The 22,734-nt window shown below is 51.9% G+C and overlaps 4 protein-coding genes across 4 annotated transcripts; 3 read left to right on the top strand and 1 right to left on the bottom strand.

The window, feature by feature from the left end:
- Window positions 1-905: 905 nt before the first annotated feature.
- GLOTRDRAFT_139766 (uncharacterized protein) lies at window positions 906-8,565 on the top strand (the record flags this gene model as incomplete). Its single annotated transcript, XM_007869704.1, has 9 exons — window positions 906-939; window positions 989-1,833; window positions 1,906-2,369; window positions 2,422-2,545; window positions 2,597-2,734; window positions 2,786-2,986; window positions 3,043-5,445; window positions 5,504-5,655; window positions 5,706-8,565. The coding sequence occupies 9 exons, from the start codon at window positions 906-908 to the stop codon at window positions 8,563-8,565; spliced, it is 7,221 nt and encodes a 2,406-aa protein (XP_007867895.1).
- GLOTRDRAFT_78588 (DNA mismatch repair protein MutL) lies at window positions 7,941-11,697 on the bottom strand (the record flags this gene model as incomplete). Its single annotated transcript, XM_007869703.1, has 15 exons — window positions 7,941-8,982; window positions 9,033-9,194; window positions 9,244-9,396; window positions 9,451-9,569; window positions 9,633-9,861; window positions 9,898-9,965; window positions 10,080-10,249; window positions 10,308-10,401; window positions 10,465-10,564; window positions 10,649-10,750; window positions 10,809-10,943; window positions 11,013-11,106; window positions 11,167-11,339; window positions 11,403-11,540; window positions 11,602-11,697. 15 exons carry the CDS (start codon window positions 11,695-11,697, stop codon window positions 8,728-8,730), a joined length of 2,088 nt encoding a protein of 695 aa, XP_007867894.1. The 3' UTR covers window positions 7,941-8,727.
- A 365-nt stretch (window positions 11,698-12,062) lies between these two features.
- Window positions 12,063-15,145, top strand: GLOTRDRAFT_139764 (uncharacterized protein). The gene is made up of 9 exons (XM_007869702.1): window positions 12,063-12,528; window positions 12,589-12,645; window positions 12,777-13,009; window positions 13,062-13,619; window positions 13,672-14,046; window positions 14,102-14,222; window positions 14,297-14,308; window positions 14,368-14,466; window positions 14,523-15,145. Exons 1-9 carry the CDS (start codon window positions 12,099-12,101, stop codon window positions 14,783-14,785), a joined length of 2,148 nt encoding a protein of 715 aa, XP_007867893.1. The 5' UTR covers window positions 12,063-12,098; the 3' UTR covers window positions 14,786-15,145.
- Window positions 15,146-15,608: 463 nt separating this feature from the next.
- Window positions 15,609-17,327, top strand: GLOTRDRAFT_78585 (triacylglycerol lipase; the record flags this gene model as incomplete). The annotated part of the gene is made up of 3 exons (XM_007869701.1): window positions 15,609-15,830; window positions 15,887-16,234; window positions 16,287-17,327. 3 exons carry the CDS (start codon window positions 15,609-15,611, stop codon window positions 17,325-17,327), a joined length of 1,611 nt encoding a protein of 536 aa, XP_007867892.1.
- Window positions 17,328-22,734: the final 5,407 nt, after the last annotated feature.

Genomic DNA, 22,734 nt, shown 5'->3' with positions numbered 1-22,734 from the left:
CGCGCGATGAATAAGGCTTGTATATTTTTGCGCCATGAAATCGGGAGTACGTGCTCAACAGACGCAATGGAGAGGTATCCTTGCTGCCCTGGTAGACATCTGCAGCCTTGCAGTGCGTCCAATTGCAGGAGGGCGGCTAAGCCATCCTGGGTTTAGTTTCGAAAGGGAGGGCACTCCTTCGTTCTTATTGAGGTGCTTTGGCAAGGGACACGCTTGAAGTCCGGAAGCCATAAAGTATACCCTCCCAAGAGGATGCTACCCCGAGGAGAATACACCGAAGGGCTTCTGAGCTCCAAGGATATCAAGGACGCCTGCTGCGCCTTTGTTGAGCCTTGCACTGATCGCTGTCGATATTTTCTGCCGTTTAAGAGTCACCCGCACGTACCCATCTTCAACGTCCACCGGTCAATGCAGCGGGAAAAAAATGAACATAGACCCTATCATTTTCTTCTGTAGGGATGGTGGTCTTATAAGCAAGCGCCCACTGGATAAGACACGACTCAGGCGGTTGCAGAAATATGAGACCATGGGAGGACGAGTTCGAAAGTCATGGTCGGTGGCCCAATAATCCATCCGGTCTCCATAGAGCATATCAAGCGTACGGCAGAATTTAACCGTCGTCAATTTTGCATGCGGTCGTCGTCAATTTTGCATGCGGTCGTCGTCGTCGTCGTCGTCGTTGTCGATAGCGGTGAGCCTCGGAGTGCAGAGTAGAGTGACGCCTGCGATCGTATGAAGTCACGTCACACTCCTCCTCCTCCTCCTCATCCCTTCCGTCCAATCCGCCTATTCCCTAGCTTCAAGAGAACTGGTTTCTTTTCACGAATTTATCTTTGACTCTGCTTTGATTTTGTCTGACCGCTTGCTTTTACATTCTTGTTGCTCGTGGGACACTGGGCTAGAGTATGAGTTTCGAAGATGTTCAGATCACTATCCCAGGTGCGTATGTTAATCTTTGTAAAGGAGGATCGTACTCACGAATATTAAGACCTGGACGATGATGCGCTCTACTCTACACCAATACCTTTTGGGCGGACTCCCGGTGGCAGTGGCTTTGGATATGGCGGGATGGGCTCGGGGCAAGAGTCACCGACTGCCATGACCCCTTTGGCTCTTCCTGAACGAGCGGAGAAGAGCTATTTTCACTCCCGTAACGACTCTGTGGCGTCTGAGGACTCTTCCCAGTCTTTCTCTACGCGGCATACGACGACTGGCAAGACGACCGCCGCGTTCGGTCATTCCGCCTCAGCTTCCATTACTACGACAAATACGACGACTAGTGGTCCCTCATTCACGAAGAAGCCCTCCTTTGCTTCGATCCGCAATGCTTTCAAGAGCGGCAAGTCTAGTGATGCTCCCCCAGTGCCCCCTCTCGATAAAGAGGCCTATCCTGTGCTGAAGAATCCTTTCAACCGATCGAACTCCTCTCTGGCTCATGCAACCCCTTCGCGGCGACCTACCGTGACTGCTAGCCCGTCCGCCGCACGACCTCCGACACCTGGTGGTGATGGACGACACTACCGTGGAGTCACTGCCAAGTCGAAGGGACATGCGTCTGCTCGTTCTCAACACTCTTATACCGGGTCTATATTCCATAGTTCTGATACCGGGAGCGACGTTGGCCATGGAGGATCTTCGTCTCCCCCTCCTTTGCCGCCTATGCCTGACGTGTTTTCGAGTCAACCGTCGCGCGGGGAGACACCACCACTGGAATTCGACGACAATATCGTGATTGAACCTCGCACACCGGCTGAATACGCGCTTCACGCAATCTTCATGCGATTCGTCGCGTCTGCCGAATCTAAGATAGATGCCTTTCTCAAGGAGCCATTGGTGCGTCTATTTCAGTTTAGTATATAATAGCTCGCTCACACCTACCCCGTATTTGTCTTCGGCGGTCGTTAGGATCACGATCCAGCCTTGGAAGATTTCATGGGCCCAGGAACTGATTCGAAATTTGATGAGCTACTGAATTCCTTGGGCAAAGTCGCGCATAAGAATGCAAAGCCTGTGATAGATTCTATCATGCGGTGGCGGAGAAGCCAGAACGGTGACATGAGTTCGGAAGTCATGCGGACCCACCTGTCTCAATCGCCTTCGGCCGGTCGCGGAGTGAAGATGCAAGACAGCAGGTTCATCCTGGCAGAGCGCAAATCTTTGGCGTCGGTATATGTCATGTGTCGCGCCCTCATAGCCGTTATGCAGTCCATATCCAAGGATGCTCTGAGTGACGTCGTTGGTTACGAGCTTGAAGATATCACGTTTGAGCAATTCAAGACGCCCTATCTCAAGCTACTAAATCAATCCGGGAACCATAAGACGAACGCGGAGCTATACGCGACTTTGTTAGGCCTCATTGCAAACGTCAGGTACTGTTTGCGGTGTTTCGATGTGGACGGCATTCTCAGAAGTGCTGGATAGGTTTGAGAGCGTCACGGCCAAGTTCTTGTACGAATTGCAACCAGTCGCTGCTGGTCAAGTGCCGAAGGACCTCGACATGAAGTATGAAAGTCTGATCCGGGGACTGCGACACGTACAAATCAAGGTGACCCATTTGTTGTATGCAGGCTGTCGAGATTGACTCGGTCTCATCCAGGTTTGGCCTCCAGAAGCTTTCGAGGAAGGCGCAGAGTTCTTCGAGTCGCTCTCGAAGTCTTTCGCGAACGCACACGGGTTTCGTCTGAAATCGGCCTTCGCGGAGACTCTTGTGCAGATACTGCATCCGATCGGCAAGGTATGTACCTTGCGCAATACTTGTGCTATCGAAATGAAAACGTCGCGATAGACAGCTCAAGCCGAGGTCAATCATCCTGACTGGGCAAAAGCCATTGAAGCGGTCTATCCGAGAGCGAAGGATATGATGGGCAAGCCGCGTTACTGGCACGTTGCATATCCGTTAGCTATCACCAGTCTGTGTGTAGCCCCTCAAGAGTACTTCCTTCGAAACTGGATGTCATGCTTTGAGGCTGGGCTCGCCAAGATTAAGGTATCTCTCGCTCCTGCCTCCCTCAAAAACACGATTACATTGCTTACCCGTCGCAGGACAAACCTCACCGCGCAGCCGTCATGAATGGCTCAATGCGACTGATATGGACATATTTGTATCGATGTTATGAGCCGACTTCCACAGCGACATCCAAGCTCGAGTCTTTGCTGAAGCACTTCTTCCCACTCAATCGACAGTCTCTACCACCTCATGACGACCATCTGGAGCCCTTCATTCATATAGTACATTTCGTACTATCCCGGCACTTCGATTGGGGAGCGGAATTTTGCTTGGAACTGATGCAGGAACAGATGATCAATGGGTCCTCTCTGACCAACCTGATCAGTGTCCTTTCACCGGAGAGGCTCACTATCAGCGTCAAAGCTATCCTGCTCTCCCTCAGTCTGGTAGAGAGAGAGGAGAGGGCGCCGTCCTGGCCCAGTAATCCGGACTTCTCTGCGATTATCACCTCTGGGGACTATCCCACTTCTTCTGGTTTTCTTGCTGAGTCTGTCCTGCAGAAGTCTGGTGTGCAAGACTTGGTCACACGGTGCTCATCTATCCTTGCACACATTGCCGGAGTCAGCGCCAACGCCATCATTCAAATGTCGGTTCTCGACGATCAATGGTCAGGGGCGTCGCGTCTGACACAAGCCTACGAAGAGGCGCACATGTACGCCGTACGACGAACTCCGGAGGGCCTTGTCGCATATCCGATCCAATATATTCCTCAGATTGGATTCCTCCAGACTTGTTTCGAGTCTTGGCCCCGGCTGTTGCACTCGAGTCTTACCGTGGATGACTCACTGGATATGCTCATAAGGGGCGTCGTCCACGTTGAGCCTAGCCTTGCGGAAGCTGCTTCTGGTGCTCTGCGTCGCTTCATGGAGAGTGATGAGCACGCCTTGTTGGTCCTATCGCGGTTCTCTAGGTTTCTCTTCGGGGCGCATTCTATTTCTCAAGAGGGCTCTGGATTAAAGCTGACCATCGAAAGTACACGGTTGCGGAAACTCTGGACAAGTCTCATTGATGGCTGGATCCACGGGATTTTACAGCAACCTCTCGATTCTGCTCCACAGGATAGAGAAGATCTGGCTGCAACTTTAGACGAATTGGAGTCCGGTGCTCTCTTCCTGTTGACTCATGTTGATCAACGGATTCGCAGCGCAGGGGTTGAGGTCCTGCGTGCCCTGAGACTGTTGGTCGACCGCATACTAGCTGAACCATCATCTTCGCAGTCTGAGCCGCGTCCCGCCCGCATGCTGCATCTCTTACACGGCGAACTGCCGAGCAAGTCTTATCTGGATGGCTACGATAATCTCATCAAAAGAGACGAGGAGCTGGATCGACTGAGTCAATGGCGGCGATCACAACGAGTCGATATTCCTCTGCGAATGGCTGACAGTGCCGATGCCAGAGACTATGCGGTATGGGAGCAGGTATACCCCACGCTGATTCGTCTCGGCTCCAGTTCCTATTTTTTTTCCAAGGTTCTTGGAAAGTTTCGTGAGGCCGTAGCGGCCGGTGCGGGCCGTTACCATCCTTTGATGGCAGCTATAGCGGGGATCAACAGTAGAGCGCAGACCGGTCTGCCTAATCGTAACCAATCTGGAGGCGAGAAGGAAGGCGGGAAGCTTGTCTTTGACAACATGGATCACATCAGGCAATGGCGGATGTGGATGATCATCATCTGCAAAACGGCTGCTTCGGACACTCGTACCGCCGTGGTCAACCGCGAGCACGCTAGGGTGCCCTCAGAGGCTAACTTCGATCGTGAGCGGTTAACAACTACTCGTGGCCTTTTTAGACTGCTGGCCCCCTTTCTGGATTCTGAACACACGGTCTTCCGCGACGCCGCGGTTCTGTCTATCAGTTCTTTCCCTTCTGAGGGCTACACTCAACTTCTAGACGATCTCAATAACCTGGCAGCACGTCAATTCTACGACGACAGATTCAAGATGAACACCCCACCTGCACCGTCTCGCACAAGGAGACAGGAGCGTTTCTATGCTGCTGTTGCCCGCATCTACTATTTGACGGCGCATCTGATTCTCGATCAGCGGGCCGCTGCCAGGCAGCCTGCGTTATCCAATATCCTCAAGTTCGTACGACACACTCAGGCGTTTCTCACTAGCCCCGAGTCGCGTGATAAGTACATGCTCCAGCGCCTGCGACGCTACTTCTGTGGCGCCGTCGAGAGACTGTTTGATGGCATGTCTACTTTGAAAGACTCTGATCGGTTTGTTCCATACAGGATGCATCTCCACCTGTATCGACTCTGTGAGGACTGGTGTCAACTAGGGCCACAATCGGAGGGTGTGAGACAACGGCTGATCTACATGCAACGGGCCGCGTCAGATGTGCATGATCCGCAGAAGCAAGCCGAGGGTGTAAGACGATTCCAGACTGAAACGAAAAAGCTTTCAAAGGCTGCAATAGGTGCAATGGCGTCTGTATGCGTACGTAGAAGCGCCCCCTTCTGTCAGACTTTCCATCTGAATTATTCCTTATATAAAGGCGAAGGCATTCTTTCCTCCAGAGGTTTCTTCTGGGTCACCGACTGATAATCACGGTCAAGAGCCCGTCAAGCCTTTAGATGCGGCGTCTACGCTGGATCGATGGACCTCGATACTAGCTTCTTTTGACCCATCTGATCAAGCGTACGCGAAGTAAGGTGTACATGTTATGTACGACGTACGCTGTACTTATTGCCCTTCAGGAAAGCCCTACGAACACTTCTAGGTTACCCCACGCATGATGCCACTCTGATGGAGGAAGCCTTACGCCGAGCTGTCGTTCTCTCCAAAGACCTTGACACCAGCAATGCTCGCTTTTTCGAGATCGTTGCAGAGGTATTATGCGCAGTTCCCACCCATGGTTTCTCTTTCAGCCAGATCGTATGGCTGGGATTGTCGAATCTCTGTCACGATCTTGTCGAAATACGCCGTCTGGCCCTCAACGTTCTTGGAGTTGCTCATGAACAATGGTCCGGGATATTATCATTGGATAGGTTCGAAGCAGCCGTAGGCAGCCTAGCGCCGAGTACTTATCTCCACGCCCATCGCCTCGTCTCCGACGTCCTTGCAGGCGAACATCCCCAGTATGCAGGCCAGGTGCTTAGTCAATTCGTGACATGGATGCCCCGAGTTCTGGACGGTGTTATGGGGAAGACCAATCTGCTCCTGCTTCAAAGTCTGGAATACTGGATATCTAATATCGATCTTTTGCCCGATGACAAGGCCCATCTTACGACCGAAGGTCGATCTTCTCTGTATAACCTGATTTTCCTCACCCTCCGCTACAGCACTAGCCACGCAGAGCAAGTTCTCATGCTTTGGACTCGACTAGTGGATAGTCCTCATCAACACAATGGACATGCAGCTATCCGGTTTTTACTCGAGCAGTCGCACAAAGTGGGAAGCAGTGTCTATGTTGATTGCGCCAGCAAGGTGGTCGCTTGCTTATCCCAAAGTGTCGTAGGCCGCCAGATATTCGAAGATTTGTGTGGTATCATTGAGCCTGCACGAATGCTGCCTACAATCGAGCACAAGCTCGCAATACCGTCTGCAGAGGAGCTTGAACTCTGGTCCGATTTAGATGCCCTCTTCTCCGAACAGCCTCGACTGTCTCTCGGTGCTGGCCAATTTGCCATGCTCTTCCTGGCAGACGTTGCTCTGGAACGACAATGGGAGCAGCAAACTCAGTTACCGGGGTTACTCCACGCCCTGTTTGTGCATATCGATCACCGCGTTCCATTCGTTCGACAGCGTACAAGGCAAATGTTGTTTCAATTACTCCGTACATGGATCCCGGGTTACGACGAGCTACATGAACGCTCAGCATACTCCGACAGGGCTTCTCTTCGATCTACGATAGTTGAGCTGGAAAAGGAATCGGGATCGATATTCTGGCGGGACGACGAACCTGCTGCACAATCTCAGCCCAAAATGAAGACGTTATGTACCCAAGTCATCAGCATTCTAGAGCCTTTGCATCCGAACCTTGCGGATAAATGGGGTTCACTTGCCTTGACATGGGGAACGGGATGCTCTATCAGAGCTATCGCCTTTCGGTCTCTCCAAGTATTTCGTGCCTTGATGCCGCACGTGAGCAAGTCCGACCTCGCTCTGCTGCTTGGACGCTTGTCCAGCACAATTTCAGATGAAGATGAGAACATACAGAACTTCTCAGCCGACCTCATCCTTACGCTGAGCGCCATATCGGGGTCAGACCACTTTGACCGGTCATCCTTGCCGCAATTGTTCTGGACTGCATATGCATGCCTTGCCACAACGGTTGAGCGGGAGTTCCAGCAGGCTCTCGTTCTGCTTCAATCACTGCTCACCCAGATTGACCTCAATGACAAAGAGATCACGTCATATATATCGTCTCATCGACCTAGGGATTGGTCCGGATTTGCCACTCTCCAAGCTTCACTGCTTACTGGCTTGCGATCTTCTGTCACGTCCAACTTGACCTTCACCATACTGCAGATGCTGGTGGCCGTAGATGACGGTGAGCTGATTGACCCATCGGAGGGCCGCCTGAGGGATGTCTACACAGCCTCACTTCCGTGGCTCCTGCAGGCGAAGTCGTCGGAGACCTACGACGAGTCTCTCCTACATTTTGCGAGGAACCTGTCGCGCCTAGCTGAAAAAGAGGAAAGGCAAAGTATCAGTCGAATTCTAGACTCTTTCGCCAACAGACGGTTCCGTACCACCGAGGATTTCTTGCGGCAGTCAGTCGGAAGTCTCAGGGAGCACTATGGGATAGATCATTGGGCCGAGGTCGTTACTCTGCTCCTCAGTCTGACCTTGAATAACCAACGGTGGCTACGGATACACTCCTTGCAAATACTTAAGGTACTTTTCCAGCAGAGAGAGACGCGACAACCTGTCGACCGTCTAGGGTCGGAGCTGCTCATGCCTCTACTGCGACTATTGGAGACTGATCTCGCGCCAGAAGCACTCAGCGTTCTTGAGGAACCTATGACGATTTCAGGAGGTCCATCGGCGAAGCACGTCCTTCGTATGAGCATGAATATGAAGGCGATGCCGCAGCACGTTGAAGTTACTGATATTTTCGGTATTCCAGAGGAATCCGGTTGGTGTGTGGCTCGACCTAGCCTTGCACAAGAAATATGTCGTGCCAACGTCATTGCTGTCTTCGATACGTGTAAGGTACCGACCCGGCCGTCGCGAATCGATTTCCATCCCGACGAAATCGAGGCCACCATAGATCGTCCGGACGATAACTTGGGTGACCTCGTGCAAAATCTCCACGAGCTCAGTATGTTCTTCCAAGAGGGAGACTCTGAGGAGCGGGGCCAAGTCCATGTGCCATTGCCCACCCGGCAGGTGGAAGCCCGAGTGGCTGCGATCCTGGCCAAGTCGACGGACAGCGCGACGGACGCCCCACAGACACCATTCGCAGATGTCTTCGAGATCAATGATTTATCTGGGTTCGAAGATTCAGATGAGGACTCTGGCAGTGACTCCGAATCGGATGCTTTCGTATTTGATTCCCTTGATCATCTTTCACTCTCACATAGCAATTCTCTCAACGGATTCTATCAATAGCATTGCTGTCTTCATGTGTTGTTAAACTGTTGTCCTTGCGGATTTCTAAGTTAATTGCAGTTTGTATCAGTATATGTATCATTAGCACCGCTCTTGCAGCAGTTGCATAGATGTATAGTACATTAATGCATAATACGCCAGCCGGGGCATACCATTTCTCATTTAGCATCGCTCGAAGACTCGGTACAGATCAGGAAGGTTTGCGACTTGCACGATATCCTGGTCCAACAAAGTCTTGGGAGGACACAAATATCGCCGTAACGACGGAAATAGCACATGCTCGACCTGCCATCGTTCAGCTTTCTCTTCGTCCGGAACACCATCGGATGAGTCCTGGACTAAGGGTCCCGGCACATAGAAAAGCGCCAGTTCCCTTAGGAATGTCTCGAAACATTCTTTTTCGGAAGTCCAATCTACCTGGAGTACCACGTCATGTTCCTTCCTCTGATCGGGGCATGTCAACATACCTGAGGACCGAGGCGCATCAGGAAGGACGGCAGTTTGTCCAGATTGGGAGTATAGCCTCGGAGCAAGAGGGGCAGATATTCAACCGCGCCATTTTCACTTATACCCAGAGAGAAGTACTCCTGCAACATCTCTCTTCTCGCGATCAGTGTGCTAGTGATAATCTGCATTACATCATTAATACATGCAGATTATATGGGTCTTCTAGCTCACCTCCACGATTTGCTCCTTCGAGTACCTACTCTTCGTGGTGCCCTCTTCTGCATCGACCGCCAGTTTGATCATCGTCTTCAAGGCAGGTGGCGGGTTCAATTTGAATCTACTCATATTCCCGAATTGTCGTAATCCGAGCTGGTAAAACAGCTCCTGACTACAGATAATCGGGTTCAGATCCATTCACAGTAAGCACAAATAGCACACATACGCGAAGGCGTCATGATTCAGAAGGTATAGTCTCGTAGAGTGTTGTATCAAAGAGAGGCAACGCTTCACATCTACTATGCCAACAAATATGTGCTTGTCGAGGATCTCTGTCAGGTCTGTCGCAGCATTAAACCTCCGTCTTCCCGTAGTATCTGAGTAGGAGCAATGAGCAAACTCACGTTTATGTCTGGCTTTTTCGACTTCTCGGCGGAGGTGCTGCACCGACGTGAGGTAGCATTCCGACTGCTTGATTTCTCGAAGCTTGATGGCCTGCGGGCTGGCGTCGCCCTCACCTCCGGACGGAGGAGTTATGATCTGCGACGGATTGACCACCGGGAACATGGAGTCCAATGTCCGATCCTGAGTAGACGTGCGGACTTTGTGGTGCGAGTATACTTTCTTCTTCAGCTCTGTGCACTGGTCAGTTTCCTGTGCCTAGGAGACCGCGGGCTCACATACCAGTGGACGGTGCCGGATCTTGGTCCGCTTCCGCTTCAGGGTCTGGAATGTTTCTCTCCTTCTCCTTCTCCTTCCCTTTACTCTTCTGGGATTTAGCGGGTGGCTCCGTGATGCCCCCGGTGAGCGTAGTCTGCAAGCATTCGTCCATTACCATGCATATATGCTACCCGGGGAGCATCTCACCTGGTACTCGAACACTCGAGAGTGGCTTCGACCGGCGAGTGCCTCCTGAATGGCATCGCAAATATCCTCGATGATCATGTCTTCGTTCAAGAAGTGCACTTCGCGTTTGGTGGGGTGCACGTTGACGTCTACGGATCGCGGGTCGATGTGTAGACTACGTCGATCCGGGCTAGATGTCAGTCTTCCAAGCTTATCCAGAGCGATAGATGTACCTGAGGTATATGTACGGCGACGCGCCCTTGGGGAGTATGCTGCTATAGACTGCTTCCAGGGAGCGCTTGATCCGGGAAGAATCGACAAGGCGGTCTAGACGTCGGATGTAATCCGTTTCTGGCTCTCGCCGCTGGTATTGTGAAGTCTGAGACTTACTGTTGATAAACAAAAGAAGAACAATCTTCTTCGCCTGATAGCTCGCGCTGGTCACGTATGCTTCGGCCGACCAGGCTTCTGGATCGTCTTGCTCGCTGACCTCTTCGTCCTCGTCCACTTCCATCGAGTCTTCGTCGCGGGACTTGATCCTGCGATGTTTCGACTTCCTTGAAGAGGCAGTAACGTGTATCAGCTCTTTAGCGACGGAGTGGCCGTACAGGAGTCGGATGGCTTGCTGGGTTGTCGAGCCAGAGGGTGTGGATAGGTCCGCCGACGGCGAGCCGCCCTATAATAAACAGATAACATCATCCTATGGCCCTAGAACTTGTCCAGGTTCTCCGTACCTTCTTACATGTGAACGATACCGTGGAGTTATGGACAGCATACTTCGTGATGACATCGAGGATGCGGGCGTATTCTTCCGAGGAACTACGCAGCGCAGAGAGGCGGGTAGGCGTGTTGTAGAATAAATCTTCTACCTACACATTTACCAGGTCAGTGTCTACGGTCAGGCTGTGGATGGTGTCGCTTAAGGTTAGGGCACTCACGATGATTGTGGTGCCTTCGTTCCCTGCGCATGGCTTAGGGTCTGGAGTGAGCCCGGCCTTAACTGGGACGAGCGAGCCGTCCTCATAGCATGCTCTGGTTGTTTCATCGTGAATAAGTAAGATTCTGAGAGCATATATAGCGATAATTGCCTACTTCCATGCACAGGTGTCCGACTCTGTCTTTGTTATGACAGACAGGTGAGCGACATGCGAAATGGAGGCCAAAGCTTCTCCACGGAACCCGTAGGTTGTCAACTGAGATAAGTCTGAGAAAGTGGATATCTTGGATGTGGCGAATCTTTCCGCGAGAAGCGGGAGGTCGGTTTTCTGAAGAGGCAGCACCTTAGAATACGATTCGCCATGGGTTCAGTTGTTTGCTTATTTGCTTACACGGATGCCTGACCCATTGTCTTGTATTTGAAGCAATTTCATACCGCCATCCTTGACGGTGACGCGTATGGAAGTCGAGCCTGCATCAAGACTGTTTTCTATCAGTTCTTTCAGAGCAGATGCGGGTCTGTGGATGATCTGAGCAGCATTGTTATGCGCTTTAGACTTTCTCAGCCTCTTGAACGTGCTGTAGACGTACTTCGCCCGCCGCTATGCGGTTTATGAGAGATTCGTGCAGCCGCCGAATCGGTTTGGGGCCTGGAGGCTCCGGAGACTGCGAACGCGTTTGGTCCATGCTGATCCACAACCCTCACCGTCACCAACAAATCACGATGCACTCTAGCCGGTCACTATGCTCGGCGCTGGTTCTGGCTTCCTCTTGCGCCACAGGCGCCACGGCGTACAGAAGGTTGCGCACAGCGTCCACGACTGCTGTAACGCCAAAAGATATGCGTCCAAGCAATACCGGCGTCCTGTAAAGAATACAACGCTTTGTTTACGGCTTGAGACAAAGGAGAACGTGGACGCTCGTAGACGCGGCTGGATGCCCGCATAATAACGTCACGTTCACATTGCCATCAGACGCGTCTGTCAGCACGTGACGCGCGCGACGCGTTGGATAAAAGCCGTAATTTCACAGCGTCATTCGTTTACTTCCGACGACCACCATCAAGCGCGTATACCCCCTCGACAACGATGCCCGCGACGACGACGAAACATGCGTTCTCCTTTCCGATGGTGCCCGCGTCCGCGCCAACGACGCCCGCGCCCGTGTCGCGTTCCACCAGGTCGGATCGTCAGGCGTTCTCCCCAATCACCCCACAGCGCCTCAATCGCGGACACCGACACCAGTTGACCTCACCCATCACTCCAGCCAGCACGATGTCTACGCCTTACACCCCTCTCAGCCTTCGGTCTTTCACGTCCTCTGACGCGTCGATGTTGGATACCCCTATTTCCGTTCTGGGCGGCAAGCGCCTGAACTCGTCGATGTCACCCGAGGTCCACACTCACAGCAAAAATAAGCACAGCGTGGCGGATATTACCGATAACTGGAGGTCTCGTGCAAAAGAAAACGGTATCAGAGTCACGCCCAGCCAAGAATCCCGTTACGCCGATGATGAAGGTACGCCACCGCTTTCATTGTTGATCGCATATACTGACCCTTTTGACTCTTCCTCCATAGCCAGCGACCCTGAGTACTCCGAGAATGCGCCCCCGGCTCAGTTTGTAAACGATCAAGGTGAGTGGAACTTCAGTGTATGTTCATGTTACCTGGGAAACTGATGTGCGCCTTCCATTCCATTCGAACCTGTAATAAAGGTGAGACAAGTGCATTGTCCAATGTACATGCTGGCTAACCATGAAGTACAGCTCTTCTCCCTCCCGCATTTCTGTCAACCCATCGTCGCGCTCGCGCGTTGTCACAATCTAACATTGCCGTGCAGCCCGCATCACCCCAGATCCCTTCGACACCGGATCGCCGAACCCTTGCAGATTTGAACACGCCACCCCCCAAGGCTGTAAACATTACGCGGTTGAAAATGAAGGGAAGTATGACCGATCCAGCAATCCCACGTCGCCGCCCAGCCTTTGGTCAGGTTCAGGTACGTCTCGCATTGCACTTTATACAGTAACAAATTCTGACTGTTCCTGTAGTCCAATGTGGAGTTGTTCGATATAGGCGAAGATGAATATGCGCCATACCCTCAGACCTTTTCCCCTGCCCAACCCTTTTCACACTCGCATTCGGTTTCTTTCAGTGATCCCTTCCATGTCCGCTCCCTGTCTCCTATCAACGAAGGGGCGTTCCACTTCAACGACTTCCAAGAAGCTGAGGCTCCTTGGCCTATCGAATCCACGAGCTGCTCGGTCTGCGGCCGTGAAGCTAGTTCTTTGGCCATTCTCGATCCTTGCGGGCATCCGCTCTGTTCTGGATGCCTCACCAGCGCCCTGAATATTGTTGGCGAGAAGGATATGCAATGTGCCGTCTGCAAGACCAGTGTCGACGACTTCCATCTGAAGAACGTTCCTGTCACTGGCTCTGGGAGTGCGCCCACTTCTAGGCCGTCGCCGAAAGTGATGGATGATAGTCCCCTCAATGGTTTCGACGATGCCGAGCTCTTTTTCGACCGTCTGCAGGGAGCTTCTACCCCGATCGAGGATGTACCTAGGGCCGGCGATTATCCTGTTCTTCGCATCGACAATGTTCCTTGGGTACGTCGCCCATGTTCTCGTCTGCTTTCCAGGTTCTAACTGTCCCAACCAGGACATCACGCCCCCTGCTATTACTGCCTGGCTGAAGCACCCGGTTGTGCGCGTCCATGTTCTACTCGACCGCAAGGGCAAGACGCTGAGCCATGCGTATGCCGAGATGGTCAATGAGGACGCCATGAAGAAAGCTCTCCGCACTGCTCAAAACGCCGTCTTGGGCAAAGGCAAGAGAGCCCGTGGCGTCACCGTCACCCGCAGCAACCAGGAGGAGCTGATGAAGGCCCTCTTCCCGTCGTGGCAGGGCGCGTTCGATGGCTCGAGGCCGTCGCTTGCTGGCTTGACCAACGACGTTGTCATTTCGACTCTTGGATGTGGCTTGATGTCGGAGTCTGAGCTGAATGCTTTGTTGCATCTCATTCGCTCTCCTGATGTAAGTGCTGTGATGTACCTGTCTATGTCGTCGACTGCTTACGCCCGTCTTTCAGTCCCACTTCCTGAAGGTGCCTTCGTTACCGTTCCATTCCTTGATCAGCATCTTGTCCAAGTTCCCTGCGGACGTGGATAGCAGGGTGTTCTGGTCGAGCAGTTTGAGGGATACCTTGTATGGTGAGTTGCAATAAACACGTTTGTTTTACCTGACCTGGTGACCGACTATCCTGCTTGCTATTTCTCGTATTTAGACGTCACTTCTGGTGAGTTACAACCTTGCTCTACTTGCCTCGGGCATGCATCTGACTTGGGGACTTCACAGCGGCAATCCAAGTTCTGGTCTCGCGTGTTAATGAGAACCAAGACCAGCAATATGTCGAACTCCTCCAACAGCTGGGCGAGATCGCGTTAGATTGTCAAGGTTAGTCCTATCCATCCCTTGCCTTTGCTTCATTGCTCAACCTCGGCCGTCTTCAGCGTTTACTTCCCAGCAGATCAGAGGTCTTGCTGACATGTTGGAGGCCGTCTCCGGCTTGCAGTTCTCCTCCCTGTCCCCCAATAACTCTTTCGGCAGCGCTACCTCTTCGGAGCAGCTCGCTCTCCAAGGTCCGCCTGGGCTACCCGCTCCCGCCAGGCGCGCGAGCCCCTCTGGTGACGCATTCGATGCGCTGGCCAGGGAGTTCGGAGTAGATGCGCATGTCGTGGAGGCGCTTGCGCAAAGGCTCACCGGCATGTGCTGAACTCCGTGTGCATCATTACCCTCCCATTCCGGCCTCACGTCTGCGACAAACACCGCCTAGAGCGTTCCTAATTTCTGTGTCTCCTTCCATCTTCCATCAATCGAATCAGTATTTGTCGTCTCCGTCGCTGCCTGTCTATTAAGGAATGTTCCCTTGACTTCCCTGCCTTGTCATGATGTCCCCTTCGCTGTCTATCGCTATCGTCGCTATCGAATTACTGTCCTCGCTATCGTCGTTGTCGAGCAATGCTCTCCACTGGGCCCTGTAGTTGTTCCATGGCTCTCCTTGTAGTTTATGATCATGTGTATCATGTTTAGGTCTTATAGATGCCTTCCGAATTGTCAATGTCGTATGTTCCCCGAGTATTGTCGGTTCGATTCAGTTGCGACATCGAGCCGGCGATGCGAGCGAATTTATTGGGAGAATCTGGCAGCACGGATAATCGGTACCGTGAACCCGGGCGCCAATCTAACGCGCCTCTCCTGATGTGGCTTGTCTCTTGTCTTTTACCACCATGTCCTGCATCGGATGACGGCTCTAAAGGGCGTGCGTGATGTTGCTGCGTCCCTCTCTAGGTCATCGGATGCTGCACGAGGCAGTTGCAGTACGGTATCGGCACCGTGGACGCCGTACATGAGGCCGCGGGGAAGCCAGATACTCTGCTAAGGTCTTATACTGCTTTCACTCGCCAGGATTCTGCATTACTGCACACCGAGATTCCGCGGCCAGCGGAAACCCATGGTCATGTCTTCTCAAGTATTTTTGGACAAATCGCCGATTTTAAAGCGGACAGAGTGAGACTGAGGGCGAGAACGGCGTCGCGATGCTCCCCCCGCTTGTGTTCCCCTTGCTTGTAGCAGCGGTCAATGTTGTAGCCGTCGATCCGCTCGTCGATGTCGATTACGCGAAGTACTTTGGCACGGCGCGTCCTGGAGGTGTAACGGATTGGCTTGGAATCCGCTACGCCGCTCCGCCTTTGGGAGAACTGCGTTTCGCGGCACCGCAGGATCCATTACCTGAGGAAGGTGTTCAAGTAGCAAACCAGGTACATAACGATGTCATTGGTCTTTTCTATTACTGATCTCAAGCACGCACTTATAGCACGGATTGATCTGTCTCAGAACCCCTGGAGATCCAACTGTTAACACGACTTCGGAAGATTGCCTGTTTCTGGACGTATATGCTCCGTCCGCTGCCAATGCCTCGTCAAAGTTGCCCGTGTACTTCTTCATCCAAGGTGGCGGCTTCGCTGAGAATTCCAATCCAAATTACAATGGCACAGGGCTCATCGAGGCGTCTGGGATGAATATCGTCGTCGTGAACTTCAACTATCGCGTTGGACCCTTTGGATTTCTCGCGAGTCAAGAGGTTGCCGAAGGAGGTAGTTTGAACAACGGTCTCAAAGATCAAAGGAAAGCAATGGAATGGGTGCAGAATTATATTAGTCGGGTATGCCGATGTTTGAAAGAATACATGCGCCAAGTTAACATTCCTCCTGCAGTTCGGTGGAGATCCTGACCATGTCGTGATGGGAGGCGAAAGTGCTGGCGCCGCCTCAGTGACATATCACTTGACAGCCTATGGAGGACGCAATGATGGCCTTTTCCAGGCAGCCGCTGCTGAATCGCAGTCATTCGCCACCATGTTCACTGTGGAACAAAGCCAGTGGCAGTTTAACAATCTGGTTCTGCGGGCGGGTTGCGCAGGTGCCGAAGACACCCTGGCATGTCTAAGAAACCTGACCGTGGCCGAACTCCAGACGGTAAACATACAGACCCCGTTCCCTGGCGCGCAATACGCCCCTTTGTATATGTACGGCCCGACAATCGACGGCGATCTTATTCCTGACTACACGTACCGTCTGTTCGAGCAAGGCAAGTTCGTTCGAGTCCCGTCTATCTTCGGCGACGACACCAACGAAGGAACTATCTTTGTGTACAATACCACCAACACGATCGGCGAATCGGATACCTTCCTGCAGGCGCAGTTCCCCTACATTACCCGTGCGCAGTTAGCGAAGATCAACATACTGTACCCGGTCACGAATGACACCTTCCCCGCAGCGCCTAATGCTGGAAAGTATTGGCGCCAGTGCAGTAACGCCTACGGCGAGATACGTTATATCTGCCCTGGTGTCTATATCTCCGGCGTTCTAGTCCAGGCAGGGGTTACTGATAGCTGGAATTACCACTACAACGTCGAGGATCCCCAGCAGACTGCCGAGGGGTATGGGGTGCGGCACACCGTGGAGACGAACGCGATCTGGGGCCCGCAATACGTAACTGGCACGCCGCCCGCGTCGTATAACACTACCAATGCGGGCGTGGTCCCTGTCATGCAGGGGTATTGGACGAGTTTCATCCGGACATTCAACCCGAACACCTATCGCTACAATGGGTCAGCGGAGTGGGGCACCTGGGGCGAGCAGGGGTACCAGCGGCTGCTCATTCAGGGCAACGGGACTTTGATGGAGACGGTGCCGGCAGACCAGCAGGGGAGGTGTGCTTATCTCTCAAGTATCGCGGTGGAACTAAGGCAGTGAAAGTGGAAGTCTTAAGGACGCGCTGTATATATCCTTGGTTTTGTGTCGATTGGATGGCTTACTGCTTGCATACTGCATAGACAGTGATCTGTGTAAGACAGCTTTGGTAGGCATACGTTGTTCGTCCATGGGCGAAAGAGTATGGCTGGTCATGGCTTCTTTTTGGAGCTCGACCTTCGACATGCCGGGTCCTACCATGCATATGCCAGCGTGCCCCTGCTCTGCAGGGGTTTTGGCCCACCTACCGGTATTGGCCGATTCCAGCCACCGCGCCCACACTGTGGTACCACTAGGGGTGCTCAATTATTGATCGTTCGGATCGATCGTTTGTGCAGCAATTCCCGTCACCGTAGGGAGTGGGTCTTAGACCCTCGGACGTTCGCAGGTTTCCTGCGATCGTTTCAAGATCTGAGGGAGCATGAGTTGCCACATGGCTGCTACTTTTTCTGGTGAGCGGCAGGTACTATCATTGAGGGGGTTCTGCAAATTTTGCAGAACCCCCTCACCCCCCTATATCTCGTTCCACACTCAATCAAAAAAATCAAGTAAGCTCAGACAGGTAGATATACACTAGAATACACCCTCTGTGCAGTCAGAATGAGAATATCTGCTGTGATTCAGGACAGGGAGAGAAAACACATCGTCTCGGCCATGGGAAAGAAACAATATGTCCTAGATCTCTCGTGATGAGCTCAATCAACCGGCGGAAGCTGGGATGGGGTATCATACAGTATAGAGGGCATCTAAAGGATAGTATGCCAGCCCGATAGATGAAATAGTGAGTGTGTCGAGATAGAGAGGTGACTTTGCACATCTCCTGAGCCCATATCGTGACAAAAGAGTGACGCCGCTCGCGGCGAGGTCCCACTGTGACCGTGTGTGACGTACTTTTGCAGAACCCCCTACATGGACCGGCATATCTTTCGCACCTTCTACAGGCTGCGTAAAAATGCACAAAAATAATGAGGACGTTCATTACTAAGTTACACACAATATACGAAAGATCCGATAGAAATCCGTCAAGTGTGGTGCGACAGGCCGAATCCGATACTTTTTGCAGAACCCCCTCAATGATAGTAGGGAATTCTCCCTGAATTGATGGCAACGGGGTTTTTGTCGGACCCCGATAATAACAGCGCGTGAGCATTTTCTTTTCACAGCCAAGGCGGCGGAAACACTTCGTCACTGTTGCCGTCTCAAGGGAAAGGCAAGCCTGAGCTAGGACTGCAGAGGATATAAACGGGGTCACGAATATATGTCATGAATAGAGTACTTACCACCATCCTGGGCATTCGTGGAGACGAAATACCTGGAAATGAGTGGAGCACAAATGCTTACAGTGCTTTGCATAAAAGTCCGGAAACTGCGTTTCGCGTGTTTCTGTTTGTCCTAGCCAAACAGTACCTTATAGGGTAACGCGTCACCAAGGGTGCGACGGTTCTTCGAGTCAGCCTATATCGCTCCTGGGACACAAATGCCCGTCTCAAGGCTGAATGACGTTCAGAGCTGTATTTCTTCAGCATATCGAGCATGCAGAGGTCAAAATCCCCCAAGAACGACCCTCATACATGGATGTCGAAGCGTCGCGCCAACTAGTCAACAGCCCGCGCTATGGTGATCGACTACCCCATATAGGTTTGTTTGGCTGGCACAAACAAAATTTCGCGAATCACGATTTCCGGCCAGGCTCCTAAACCATCCGTCCTTAGCGTTCTCGCTCCTCCTTTACTAGGGCACACGTGCGGTGCTATGTAATACAAATCTATTTTTGATTTATTACCGGATACAGAACGAACAAGAGGAGGAGAACGCTATAGGACGGCTGGCACAAATGTCATCGCCGAGATCCCCGAGGCTGACTAAGCGGACGGTGGCTGAAGCCTTTCAGCAGCGGTCGGCGGGCCTTCACGCAACCATTTACAACTTATTACCTTGGGATTTACCGCTCGGAGTACTTTATAGCAATGTAAAAATGTCCTGACTGAGTGGTATACTCATGCAATGGTTATCAGTAGTACCGAAGGCTGAATATCCGGCTGAAGAGGCATATTGGCTATAGACAACCCCCTCTGAGCGTCAGAAGTATACCAAAGGTATTTTCATTAGTCTTAAACCATTTTAGCACCCGTTTATATGTGTTCTGAGTGAGCTCAACGAGGTAGGTGTCGAGACTCTCTCTACATCGCCCGCCGACCGCTGGTGAAAGGCTTCAGCCACCGTCCGCTTAGTCAGCCTCGGGGATCTCGGCGACAACATTTGTGCCAGCCATCCTATAGCGTTCTCCTCCTCTTGTTCGTTCTGTATCCAGTAATTCTTGATGAAGAGTTATGGAGGCAGCAGCATGCACAGTGCACCCTACACAACTCACCTGTATTGGTTGGATGCTGTAGCTACTGGTAAAGCTCGTATAAACGACCCTTGTCATTAGGCAGCAGAGCTGCAGGGTTTATATACACAGTGGCCCATAGGCTGACTAAGCTACGTGGAATATCTATAATCCTACTGAGCTCCACCTATGATGTCACTGACCCACATGAGCTCCGTGCCCTTGTGCAATAGTGAAATATACCAGAATGTTCCAGAGGGTTCCGGTACGTTCTGGTACGTTGTAGAACCTGGCAGCTAAGTCAGCGCCCAGTTCAACACTCCCCCTCGCTAAGTGCCGCGGATAATCGCGCACGCAAGCGTTGGGCTGACTTAGATTACTTGTAGAACCTAAGTCCGAGTTGCGCTCTGAAGCGCAGGAACTTGACATGTCCCAAGTTCTTAGTGAACATGTCGGCAGGGTTATTCTCGCCATCGATGTAGAATACTTCAACTTTCTTCTGCTCGATGACTTCCCTGATATAGTGATAGCGAATGTCAATATGTTTAGACCTTCGCTCGGTGACAGGATTAGATGCAAGGAATATAGATCCTTGGTTGTCACCGCACATAGGAATTGGACCGAGTTGGTAGCCTAACTCATCGAAGAGTTGTCTAACCCATACACATTGGTGGCTACAATCACTGAGCGCCATGTACTCGGCTTCAGTGGAGGATAGCGCAACAGTCTTCTGTGCTCTCGACTGCCAACTGAATACGCCATTGGCCAATTTAAGGAAGTAACCGGTTTGGGACTTCCTGGTACTGGGGTCTGATGCCCAGTCCGAATCAGTGCATGCAGTATTACCAAGTCCACTAGCACCATCAAAAGCTAGTGTGTAATTACGAGTCCCAATTAGATAGCGGCAGATATACAGCACTTTATCTAAATGGGCTTGGGATGGATTAGCAGCAAATTGCGCTAACTTGGTAACTGCGTAGCTGATGTCCGGTCGGGTTCCAAGCATAATGTAAAGCAAGGAACCGATCACAGTTTGGAACCGGCTACGAAGAGTAGGATTGACTGGGCCATTGTGAGGCTCAGGTTGATAGCCTGCAGGGAGAGGAGTTGGCGCAGATTTTGCATCCTGCATGCCACAACGCTGCAGCACTTTATCAAGGTAGGCGATCTGATCAAGATGAATCTCTCGGCCTTGCCTTGTAATGCGCATGCGTAGGAATTCCTTGACATCGCCAAGGTCCCTGCATTCCCACTTCTTCATGAATCGTGACTTAACATCTGTCACGAGAGACTTGTCCTTGCCAAAGAACAAGGCATCGTCAACATAGACGACAATAATAACCATGCGGCCATCCTTCTCCTTAAATAAGAAGATGCCAGCATCGGTAGTTAGACGTTTGCAGCCTAATTTCTCCAAAGACTCAGCAAGTGTGCGCCACCAGGCAAGCCCCGCTTGCTTAAGTCCGTAGAGTGCACGGCACAGTCTACAAACCTTGTGCTCCTGGCCTTTCACGGCGAAGCCTTCAGGTTGTTCCATATAAATTTCCTCATCCAGTTTGCCATAGAGATAGGCATTGCGCACATCGAGTCCAGATATGTGCCAATCCTCAAGCGCTGCTAGCGCGAGCATAAGGCGCACTGTCTCAAAGCGCACAACTGGTGAGAATATTTGGTCGAAGTCAATACCTTCAACCTGCGAGAAGCCTTTAGCGACTAATCTCGCTTTGCGACGTCCATCTGATTTGACGTCAAAAACCCAGCGACATTTTATGACTTTACGCCCTTTAGGGCGGTCAACCAAGTCGAAGACTCTGCGCCGACGAAGTGCATCCAATTCTTCGTGGCAAGCAGCTCTCCATTCCTTCTGCTTTTCTGGTGGTAAGCGAAGGATATCGCGGTACGTCCATTCTCTGACGTTGGACATGTCTGGATCATCTGCCTCAGGCGAAATAGCCTTCAGAAGCAGGTAATTAATTAATGGTACTCCCCCTTCCCGGCATAGCTGTGCCAGAAGTAACTCATCAACGTCTTGTTCAGACCACTGGTCAGAGGATTCAGGAGCGACTGGCTCATGCGAAGCACCCGGGGATTGAGCAGGAGGGTCGCGAGGTGGAGGGGCAGAGCTAGGTCCGGGAACCTGTTGCTTCTGCTTGGACTGGCGAGGTATGTGAGACATCTTAGATTTTTCGCCAACTAAATCCTTCCACTTCTTGTCTGACTCAATCTCGCGATAGGTTTCTACGGGATTCCGCGATTCACCATAGATATTACCCGGGCGAGTTCCTGGTCTCCTTTCTCTCACCGGTCTCCGCAGCTCATCTTGTGGTGCAGGATCCCCCGGAGGTGGAGAAGGTGGGTTCTCAGGCTCTCGCGCCTGAGGCTGCGCAGGTTCGTCGTCACGATCCTGGCCTGGCCCCTTTTGGGATTTAGGAGGAGGATGGGAGTCTGGCTCATCATCATCGGTGATCCAGTCATCATCAGAATTTTCTGGTTGACTGTCAGCTGGTTTAGGCGCACTTTGCAGCCTAGTGCTTGCCCGTCGCTTTGTATTAGGGCATTTAGGGAACATAGCTTCATCAAACAGCGCAGTAGGCTGAGTGACTATACTATTATTGGCACGCATGAATTTGAAGCCATGGCCGCCATCAGCGACACCAATGTAAGTCATCAGCTCAGCTTTAGGTGATAACTTATTGGGTCTGGTTTCCTTTGGCAGGTAGACGTATGCTCCGCATCCAAAGACACGTAAGTGCTTGATGTCAGGAGCTTCCTTGTTCAGGACCTCATAAGGAGTCTGCCATTGATGGCGCTTCAAAGGGGTCCGGTTGTAGATGTGAACGGCATGGTCTACCGCAAATTCCCACCAAGATGGAGGTGAGCAGGACTCTAGCCGCATTGACTGCGCTTTGTCCATTATAGTCCGAATAAAGCGCTCAGCTGACCATTCTGTTGGTGCGCATAAGGTGCGCTCTGTCGGATTTTTATGCCCTCATCTCTGAGCATCTCGATGAATGCATCAGATTTGTACTCTCCCCCTGCATCGGACATCCACTCCTTAATTTTCCTGCCATATTGATTTTG

This window comes from Gloeophyllum trabeum (assembly GCF_000344685.1).
Source record: "Gloeophyllum trabeum ATCC 11539 unplaced genomic scaffold GLOTRscaffold_00010, whole genome shotgun sequence".
In the NCBI taxonomy this organism is placed as follows: Eukaryota; Fungi; Basidiomycota; class Agaricomycetes; order Gloeophyllales; family Gloeophyllaceae; genus Gloeophyllum; species Gloeophyllum trabeum.
Note: the sequence above shows the minus strand (reverse complement) of the source record. Positions and strands in the feature narration are given on the sequence as shown.

Coding starts and splice junctions, on each gene's coding strand:
- GLOTRDRAFT_139764 (XM_007869702.1), top strand. CDS start 12,099: ATGCCCGCGACGACGACGAAACATGCGTTCTCCTTTCCGATGGTGCCC. Junction 12,529..12,588: donor CCGTTACGCCGATGATGAAG/GTACGCCACCGC, acceptor CTTCCTCCATAG/CCAGCGACCCTGAGTACTCC. Junction 12,646..12,776: donor TCAGTTTGTAAACGATCAAG/GTGAGTGGAACT, acceptor CATGAAGTACAG/CTCTTCTCCCTCCCGCATTT.